Raw genomic sequence first — 11,375 nt, forward strand, 5'->3', positions numbered from 1 at the left:
AGTTATACCCGTTTTATCCTTAGTTATTTTAAAAATTAATTATTTTATAAATAATTTATTTTTAATTATTTTTCTATACATCTCTTTTCTCTTAAATCATTATTTAAAATTTTTTATATATATATATTTTTTTTAATTTTAGAACATTTTTTGAAAATTAAAAAATACGAATACACAGACGCGACAAGACCCATATGTTCGCTAGTATATTATATATATATATATATATATATATATATATATATATATATATATATATATATATATATATATATTTATTTATTTATTTATTTATTTTTGGTACCTGTATAAATATATTAAAAGAAAACGAAAACGATACCTATTCCGTGAATACCTTTTCTTAAGGGTTTCCATGAAACATTTTTTGAAAAAAAAAAAAAAACTTGAAAAGGAAAGCACAGTGGGCACGTTGTTGGGAGTTAATGATTGAATAGGGGAAGCAGTGTGAGTCACATATCTCTGATCTTTCGATGCCTTTAAATGTTACAGCGATGATGTTTGGTTCCTTCAAAATTGGGTAGAACATCTTGAAATGGCTGTTACACCAGGACTGGAGCATACAAGGAAGGCTATTGGATGGGCAGCGAGAGACACATCTGGGGTTCTTTCCCCCTTTAATTTCACCAGAAGGTACTCATCTCAAACCTCTTCAATTCCTCAACTTCAATAATGTTTCATCTGAAGATGTTCTTTTTTTCTAATGGTACAGGGAAACAGGAGAGAAAGATGTAGCAATCAAAGTGTTATACAGCGGCATATGCCACACCGACCTCCATAATGCTAAGAGTGAATGGGGTCCATCATTCTATCCACTCGTACCCGGGTATACTTCCTCCACTATTTCAACTATATTTCAATCACCTTCATACATAAAATATTGCCTTCATTTTATTTATGATACAAGAAACACTTCCGTATATTTATTCAAATAAATAATTAATTGAACCATTTCAAACGAAAGAAAATGGCTTCGATACGACTCAAACTTGGAAACTCATTGGATGGTCCGTCCTAGAAGAAACAACTTTCTTTCTCATCATATATATATAATGAAAGTATTAAATTTTTATGAAAAAGAATTTGACACTAAAATAGAATTTATTGATTAATTTTATTAAATGGATTTTAGAGATAAAAATTTCTGTAATAGATTTACCGGTAAAATTTATATGTAAATTTATATTTGCCTCGTATTCGTACTCGTATATGTGTAAATATATATTATGTGAGTACTCAAATATTTTTGTACTATCCACAGATATCTACGGATAGGGGTAGCAAAACGGGTCAGTCCGGCCCGTTTTGGCTCGGCCCGCCAAAAACAGGTCGAGCTGGCCCGCTACCAATAAACGGGTTGGATATTGTAACCCATCTCGTCTTAGGGCGGGCTGGCAGGCTGGTCTGCCTCTTTTTTTTAAATTCTTTTTAAATTTTTTTAATTTTTTGTTTATAAATCTATTTTTTATATATAAATTTATTTATATAATATAAAAAAATATTATTTTTTAATTATTTTAATTTTAAACATAAAAAATAAAAAATATTAAAAAAAATAAAGTGGGTTGACGGACCAGGGCCAGGTTGGCCTGTTTTAGCCCGCTAAACTGGCGGGTTAGGCGGGTCGGGTTACAGCGGGTTGGCGGACTGAAAATTTCAACTCGGCCCGCCCTTTTCTTGGCAGGCTGATGGGCCGGCCCAATGGACTTGACCCATTTTGACATCCCTATCCACGTGTACACACAGATATTTACAAAAAAAAATTAATATTTAATAAAATATTTTAACTATAAATTCAAATAAAAATACAATGCATAACACTAATAAATTTTAACCAAAGTGCAAACAATTCATTTGAATACAAAAAAATGGAAATTTTTTAAAACTAAATGATAGAAAATAACCCATTAAAAATCAATGTATTAATGTTTTAATTTTTTTTATCTTTTTAATTTAAATTAAAGTATAGTGGGTACGGGTATATGCGGGGTACGGATACTATGGTACCTCTACCAGCCCCCGTTAACATGCGGGTATAAATACTTGTACTCGTTATCTGAAGATATATATTTAGAATATTCATTTCCTACCCATTACGGATTTTATCCACATATACCTGCGGGTACGGATTATTTTGACCTCTCTAACCACGTGAGAGAGTAAAAAATGGAAGTCAAGGGTACAGATTATTTTGATATCTCTAGCCACGTGAGAGAGTAAAAAATGGAAGTGAAAGTATAATTCTTCCCTTTTGATAAATTATTAGCTACCTTTTCATCGAAAATATGTTATATGCTTTCCTGTTTATAACCAATGACAAGTGATACAAGTTAATAAGTGTTAATTAGATTGTATTCTAATTTGAGCACTAAAACGCAGGCACGAGATAGCAGGTGAAGTGATAGAGGTAGGAAGCAAGGTGGAAAAGTTGAAGGTGGGTGACAGGGTGGGTGTGGGGTGCATGGTTCTATCCTGCAGGTCATGTAAAAGCTGTGATGAGAATCTTGAGAACTACTGTCCAAAAATGATTCTCACATATGGAGCCAAGTATGTTGATGGAAGCATCACACAAGGAGGCTACTCTGATCTGGTGGTTGTAGATGAACACTTTGTAATCACCATTCCTGATGGTCTACCTCTTGAAGCTGCTGCACCTCTCTTATGTGCTGGAATCACAGTGTATAGCCCTCTCATATATTTTGGACTTGACAAACCAGGCACACATGTGGGTGTGGTTGGTCTCGGTGGGGTTGGTCACATGGCGGTCAAGTTCGCCAAAGCTTTTGGGGCTAAGGTTACTGTAATTAGCACATCTCCAAGCAAAAGGAAAGAAGCCATTGAGCATCTTGGAGCTGACTCATTTGTGGTCAGTCGTGAGGAAGATCAGATGCAGGTACTTACTCTTTTCGAACCTTTCTATACTTTACAGAGTCTGTTTTCAAACCAAAATCTGCTTTGTATCATTTAGTTAGTTTGGTTATGAATGGTGTGTTGCTCAACTTCTAATGACCATTTTTGGATTTAGGCTGTAAAAGGTACCTTAGATGGTATAATAGACACAGTTTCTGCAGTCCATCCTCTGCTCCCTCTGTTGGATTTGTTGAAGAGTCATGGGAAACTTGTCATAGTTGGTGTACCTGATAAGCCTTTGGAGCTACCCGTCTTTCCTTTACTAGGTATGCACGCACATGCAAAATTTCTTCATATGTATATAGAACCTTTGTACTATTCAATTGAGGAACTTACCATTGCGTAAATTTTACACACTTGTTTTATATGCAGCGAGAAAGGGTGTAACTGGCAGTAGCATTGGAGGAATAAAGGAGACACAAGAAATGATGGATTTTGCTGTCAAACACGATATAACGCCTGATATTGAGATTATTCCTATTGATTATGTGAACAAGGCAATGGAGCGTCTCGTCAAAGCAGATGTGAAATATCGATTTGTTATTGACATTGGCAACACACTAAAACCAAGTTCTTGATATTTTTCGTCATTCGTGCGCAGAGAAATAATGCATGTGGGTGGTGTTATTGCTTGAAGTAAGCACAATGTTTTTGTTGTTTCTGTTCTTAATTTGATGAAGTTGGCATTTGTTGGTGATTAATAAACGTCTGTCTCTTCTGTACCAATATTATGTGATTAATAGTTATCATCTTTTATTCAGTCATTTTCTTAAAGGAATTGAAAGTAAATTTCTTCCTAATATCTTAATCATGACTACTGATTCTTATTATGTTTTTTTTTTTTTTATTCATTCCTCTCTAATCTTTTATTTGATATCAGCAGTTCGTAAATAATTTTTGTTTCTTTCTCAACTCAATTGAGCTAAAATTGTAAAAGAAGGTGTATATAGTAACTTGTCTTGAAGAGGTTTCTATCCAACTGTTAAGACACTCATTTAATCAATATTTTCTTTCTATATTTATAAGATAAGAACAATAAAGATAATATAAGTATAAACAATAATTCCTAACATATAAATATAATAATTATAATTCTTTTATTATATATTAAAAGTATAAGACAAATAATACTTCTATTAAATTACTAAACAAATAGAATTATTATATATTTTTATGTACTTGGGGTTGGGTTACGAAACTCATGACTCTCGTGACCCAGACCCAAGGATTTTTGTTCTCTATCTTTCATGGTTTCAAAACAGATATTTCTTCCCGCACCTTCAATTATGTTTCCTGCACCTCCTTAACTTTAAATTCCATTTTTATCATTATATTAAAAATTCTAATTTGATTTTCTCTCCTGTTGATGTCGCTGCTGCACTCATTCCCTCCCTCCCATATCCACTCGTCTTGCCCACTAAATTGTGAACCTCCATCGATCTCGCTCCGCATGTTTTGTTTGGTACAAAAGAATATATCCAACTAATTTTTCATTATGTTATAGCTAGGTTTGAGGAGAAAATGGGTGTCAACGGAGGAGTGGAAAAGGGAAAGAAAGATTCTAATGCATACTGGATCTTCCAGTCCGGAAGATTCAGGAACTCTTCAATATGGGACAGTTTTATCATATTGGCCAATTCGAAATGGGTTGGTAATGATTTCTGAATTGGATAGTCCGTATGTATTAGATTTTTTTCTTTGCATTTTGTAACACCGTAAGTGTTTCAACTTAGAAACTTTAAATCATTACTTACTGATACAAGTACTCAAAAGGCCACACATATCTATACAAAATAAGTTTAAAAGTTATTACAATCCCTTAACATTGTATTTCAAAATGACATCTTATCTTCTTTTCAAAATATGAGAAATAAATTCAGTACACTCTTTCAGAATAAAAATAAAGACTTTATCTCTTAAGTTAGCGGAGCTTCATAGTAGCGGAGGGGCTGTGACCCCCAAATGATTTTTGATTTCTTTTAAAATTATATATATTCTTAAACATTTTTAAAATTTTGAAATTTTTAAAATTATAGATAGTATATTTTAAAAATTGATGAAATTTAAATTATATTTTTTTTATAAAATATAACATGTAATGTTAATAAATAATAAAACATAAAATCAAATATAATAAAAAATAAAAATATTTAGGTTTAATTATTCTTTTGATCTATGTTCTTGCCTAAAAATATCAAATTGCGACTAAAAGATTGGAACTAAATTGAGACTAAAAAATTGGGGGTCAACTTGACATTTTTAATAACAGTAACCAAAAGAGTAATTAAATCAAATATTTATTAAGATATTTTTTATTTTCTTTTGTCATTACCTTTTTAATTTTTCACAAAAAGGTACTAATGTCTTACTCTCATATTTTTTGGAAGAAGAAATTAAGTTAAACACATACTAATTATTTTTGTTCTCATTTCTCATTTGTTTCCTTCATTCTTTGAAGAAAAACAATGTAACTCTCTCTTGTCTCATTTGATGATGAAATATTAGTTTAATAGTTAATAAAAAAATTCATCTGACGAGCCATTTGAATACTCATTTTTTATGATTATAGAAACAAATAATAATGTATTATGTGTTTTTTATAACTGATTTTTTAATTATGACTTAATTATAATATATTTTTCTTCGAATAATTATGTCCCTCAATCTTTTATTAGATTATGATTAATTATTGTAATATATTAAAAAAAGTATATTGATGAACAATATTCATTTGGTAAAAGTTATAACTATACATGAAGATGAAATTATACTTCTTATCCTTCTTCACATCATTAAAGCATTTAAAACATTATACTAATGATTCAATATGACATCTAACATCCAATTGTTTGATAGAAGAGTCATTCTTTAAAGCGTTACACTAATGATCCAATCAGATAATCAAAAAATTATATTATTCTGGCCTCTCCAAATCTCTTAGTCAAGATCCGCCAGTGATCATAAGCCATCAATGATTGGTTTCCACTCCTGAGCTACTAACCCCATTGGTTTCTCCTCCTGCTCATGTATTATACGATCATCGCAAGTAGAGAAAAAAAAAAAGCAACATAAGGAAATAACGTGCCAGCTAATGCATTTAAAAGAAGAGTGAAAAGAAATACTTCATATTACACAAGGTTTGAGAAATAAATTAAAATTTTGTACAGTTAAAATTTGTACGCTTAAATTTTTGTACAGTTAAAATTTGTACGAAGTGTATTCGGAAGACAAGTGTATTCAATGGACTTGTGAAATTATGCACCTTTCATGCTTGCTACCAAATTCTTCAATTAATGTTATATCACTCAGGATCAATGTTCCCAGACCAAGTCATGATAAGGTTAACTCCACTAGCTCACTAAGTATGATCTTTTTCATATCATATCATCTGTCATGTGGAACCTCATTCAACTCACATCTGAACGTCCACAACCTATGTGAGTGAGACACTAGTGAGTCAGGATAGTCTCACTCTCAGAATTCCCTTTCAATACACTTTGGCATCTTAAACCTGTGATGCTCTGACACGGTGGTTGGACAGCGCTTCCCACTCCCGAAGCGGACACGGACACGGAGGCGCGGTATCGGAAGCTTCTCCATGGATCAGACGCAGCCAATTCTCAGACACGTGACCGGCGGACACCTCTGGTTGTTTGGATGCACGACTGATACGAGATTCAGAGAATTTTTTTCGCGTATCCGAGCGAAAAATGGCTGTTCACGTTTTGTTGTTTCACGATGTGTTCACAATTTGCTCTGTTCACCCCACCTAACGTCATTTTGATATTTTATTTGATTGGCATGATATTTTTGTTTGTTATTTTTTTAGAGAATAAAGGAAAATCTAACAAATTTAAAATAAAAAGGGAAATAAAAAAAATAAAAAATAATCTTTCATACATTCTATTAAAATAAACCCAAAAAAAATTAAATAAAAATGGAAATAAAAAGATAAAAAAATAATCTTCCATACATTCTGTTAAAATAAATCCAAAAAAATTTAAATAAAAATGGAAATAAAAGAATAAAAAATAATCTTTCTTACCTTCTATTAAAATAAATCCAAAAATATTTAAATAAAAATAGAAATAAAATGATAAAAAATAATCTTCCATACCTTCTATTAAAATAAAATAAAATCAAGATGATGAACAAAAATAAAATCAATAAGAACAGATTATTCTATAAATTATTTTAAAAGTTTTTTTTTATTATGAAATAAAATTATTAGATTTTAATATGTATATTATCGTGTGTCTTCTACTTTTTCAATTTTGTCGTATCTTCGTATTCGTGTCTGTGTCGTGTCCGTATCCCTATCCGTATTCGGGCATCATAGTCTTAAACAAAACACAAACAATTTAAATAAACAAAAATTAATTTCTACCAGAATATCATACTCTCACATTTAATCCTTTCAACAATTTCAACATCACATTTATATCACAATGGGTCATAAATAAACACAAAACCCATAAACTTAACATATGAGCTCTTTTCAGCTCCATGTCTCTCATTTTATAACAAGAAATTCATACATTTATCCCTTTCACCCCTTAATAATTTTCTTAAGATATTTAGCATTAGATATTTTTGTCATAATTGCAATCACACCAACACCATCACCACTATGCAGTAACACAAATCCAAATCAAGAAAATTCCTAATCATCATTAATGCATAAGAATCACACAAAACAATTATGTCATCACTCTATAATTCATTAAAAATTAAATATATATCCATCTTCAAACACAACACAAAGCACCAAAACTCTCACAACTTCACTGAGTCAAACTTTACCAAATCATTTATGGGTTCTGCAGTTATCAATAATTTTAAATGACCAGCTTCCTTTGCCTTAAGGAACACTTTTACCATCATTCTTCTCTTTATACTGTGTCTTCGGTTACAAGATCCTATATTCATCACAACCCAAAGATTAAAATCAACAATTTAATAATGGTTTAAGGATCAAAGCTAGATAAAGATGCATTTAGAAAATAGAAAAAAAAAAACACATGCAGCCAGAGAAAGCTGCATGCACTAGAAGATTTTGAACTTACCCAATATGGAATTGATTAACTTGAATGGTAGAATCCTTGACACTAACTACTTCTATGGATTTGGATCTTCAAGAGGAAAAAAATGAACGAGGTCAATTTACTAAGAAGGAAGAAGATTGAGAATTGAAAATAGACTGGGTTTCTGTAAGGCTTCTATAAACAACCTTTGCCTTTTTGAAAAGACCCTTTTAAAATCTTTAAACTTTTTTTTTATAGAACAAATAATATGCTATTAGTAAGAAAAATAATGTATTAGTATAATAATATAATTATACTCTTTTTAGAATTTATAATCAGGTTCTCACACATTTACCATACATTTACTGCTTTTGTTGGTTGGGTTCGATGTTATTGTTTGTTTAAGGAGTTGGTCAAACTTAGTTGTATGTTGTTATGATGATTTTTTATGTGATGATTTTGAGATGACGATTTCCATATAAAGAAATGGCTAGGACAACAAGCGCTGGTTCTACCCATGTTGGAAGCATCATAGATGCTACAAGACAAAGACCCACAACATATGTTTCAAGGAAGAACCGTGACAAAGCTCTAGATGTGAACCTTGTTGCTGCAGTTGAGATGATTAGTGATAGTCAAGAGCATGAAGAAGGATTTCCTAGAGGCCCATCAGATACCTCTTTGCTTGTATACTATGTTGATCACGTAGCTTTGAAACTCTGGGATGATAAGGTAAGTAAACAAAATTAAGGTTGTTATTAATTTGATGATGAATTTGCAATTTATGTAATTTGATAACATATATGTTGTGTCTAGGATCAAGAAGAGTTCAAACTAGTATTTCATGGTCAGAAGTTAAATAAAGCAAGGGTTCCTCATACGAATATTTAGGAATATGTTTTGAATTTTGGATTGTTACCTTTGTGCAACATAAGTTAGGAGACAACATATAGGACATTGTTATATGCCTATGTGGAGAGGTGGCATAGGGAGACAAATACAATTCATTTATCGATCGGTGAGATGAGCATAACCCTAAATTATGTGTCTACACTACTTCATCTCCCTATTGTAGGGCAATTTTGTCCATTTGTGTTGTTGGAGTTTGTTGTCGTTGTCTCATTTTTTGTTGACTTGTTAGGGGTAGCACGATGAAAATGCAACTTCAGAAATTGAGACAATGTCATGGACAATATGTAAGACTGAGGTGGTTGAAAGATGTGTACAAGAAGTTGTGCATGGAGGGGCATTCAGAGTTTGCTGCAGACAATAGTACAACTTCTATTAAACCTTACACACATTATTATACAATCCAAAATATATTTACATATATGAAAGTGTATCTTGTATTGCACAACTTAGAATGTATTCTTCATAAATTTAATACATTTCGGTTCTAAAATTCAATATGCAGAACATGTTTTAGATTGCATAATTAAAATGTATTTAATTTATGAAAATTACGTGTATTTTAGATAGTATATTTCGGAATTTATTTTTAGACATGAAAGTGTATTTTAAATTGTACAATCTGGAAAGTGAATCACCTATTAAAATAAATTTTATGATTTGTTTCATCTATATATATTATTTGTTTTATAATTTATTTGGAATTATATATATATATATATATATATATATATATATATATATATATATATATATATATATATATATATATATATATATATATATATATATATATATATATATATATATATATATATATATATATATATATATATATATATATATATATATATATATATATATATATATATATATATATATATATAAAAGACTATAGTATTACACTTACAAATCCAAGTTTAAATGGTACTTAACAAATCCTAGTAAGTAAGTGATCTCCTGTCTCAAAAACCTAAAAAATACATTACAACAAACATATATGTCTTTTTGTCACTTTTTTTACAAAAATAGTAACATATTTTACTTGTATAAGCTTGAAAGCAACCCAGTCCAACTAATTCATTTTGTGTTGCTTTAAAGTTCACGAAATTTCATCAACATGAGACAACATATCAATTTCATATGATATTTTACTTCCAAATATGAATTTCATTTATGTAAAAAAAATTAAGTATTACCACCGATAACAATTTCTACTTCCAAATTACATAACTCAGAACGTCAAAACTATATATATTATAAATTATTAAATTCAAAATACAATTATAAATGGCACGTTATTGTTTTGAATTGTGTAAATCAAAATACTACTTTTAATTACATGATTAGAAGAAAATACCTTTTTCCTACAAATTACATAATCTGAAAGACTTTTAGCTTGCACAATTTAGAAAGAAATCCAAACCAAAAAGCCTATAATGTTTGAAACCAAAAACGAAAATGAAACCAACCACCCACCTTCAAGCTTCATACTATAATGGTATGCATTTCAGCTTATTGGTATGCCAAAAAATTGCTCTCAACAATTTTGTGAAGAACAAAGAACATGCAGGTAGCATTCGTGAAGAAGAAAGAACCCAAAGGTGGCGATCGACGCTTGGAAAAACCTTTATCGCCATTTAATAAAAGAAGGGCAGAGTGGATTTTAAAATTTATGTAGGTATAGGAATAACTTATGGTGGTACAAAAAGCATTTGGCTTAAAACTTCCAACAATGGGCCTATGTTGTAATCCAATAAAAAGTTCAAGACAATTTTTGGATCCCGTAGTGCTATCTTTCACGTCATACTGAATACATAAATGGAAAAGAAAATAAACAAAAATACATAACGATAATTTTAAGAAGAGTGATAAAAATCATGAAAGATATTCTTATTATAAGACGTTTCTTTTTTTTTCTTAAACTCATACTTTGTAAAATTTAATTTTTCTTTTATTCTTTTGTAATTTTGAATTTTATTTGTATTTGTTAAAGATATTAATTTGACTTACTTACTCAAGCCCAAACAAAGTCTTCTGGCTGCTAGCTAAGCAAGAAAGGAAATTTTTTCCTGCACCTCCAAAAGCAAAATGAAAAATTTTCTCTCATCTTCTTCCCTCTTCCTCGACCACCGCAACTACATACTTTCTTCCATCTCCACTCTATCTTCTTCCTCCACCTCCACCTCCACTTCCACTTCCACCTTCAACCCATCTTCTTCTTCCACCTCCATCTCCACCTTCACCTCTATCAATCTTCTTCTTCCACTTCCTTCTCTACTCCATCTTCTTTCTCTACCTCCATCTCATCTTCTTCTTCTATCTCCACCCTATCTTCCTTTTCTTCATTGCAGACCCTTCGTTCTTCCTACATCCCATTCTAGATTATACAATCTATAATCGAAATGTAATATGTATTATAAATAGTCTTCTAAATTTTGTATTATTAATTTCACAATTTAGAATATAAATTTGTATTATCCAAAATAAAATTTCTATTATGGATTATTTTCT

At 30.6% G+C, this 11,375-nt stretch overlaps 1 protein-coding gene across 1 annotated transcript; it reads left to right on the plus strand.

The window, feature by feature from the left end:
- Positions 1–418: 418 nt before the first annotated feature.
- LOC114176948 (probable mannitol dehydrogenase) lies at positions 419–3,706 on the plus strand. The gene is made up of 5 exons (XM_028062152.1): positions 419–651; positions 731–844; positions 2,398–2,911; positions 3,044–3,194; positions 3,301–3,706. Exons 1-5 carry the CDS (start codon positions 554–556, stop codon positions 3,504–3,506), a joined length of 1,083 nt encoding a protein of 360 aa, XP_027917953.1. The 5' UTR covers positions 419–553; the 3' UTR covers positions 3,507–3,706.
- Positions 3,707–11,375: the final 7,669 nt, after the last annotated feature.

Source organism: Vigna unguiculata, chromosome 3 (assembly GCF_004118075.2).
Source record: "Vigna unguiculata cultivar IT97K-499-35 chromosome 3, ASM411807v1, whole genome shotgun sequence".
Classification (NCBI taxonomy): Eukaryota; Viridiplantae; Streptophyta; class Magnoliopsida; order Fabales; family Fabaceae; genus Vigna; species Vigna unguiculata.

Bases quoted from the DNA above. Each gene is read 5' to 3' on its own strand.
- LOC114176948 (XM_028062152.1), top strand. From the start codon at position 554: ATGGCTGTTACACCAGGACTGGAGCATACAAGGAAGGCTATTGGATGG. The intron at 845-2,397 runs GTATACTTCCTC...ACTAAAACGCAG, and splicing joins TTCTATCCACTCGTACCCGG to GCACGAGATAGCAGGTGAAG. The intron at 2,912-3,043 runs GTACTTACTCTT...TTTTGGATTTAG, and splicing joins GTGAGGAAGATCAGATGCAG to GCTGTAAAAGGTACCTTAGA.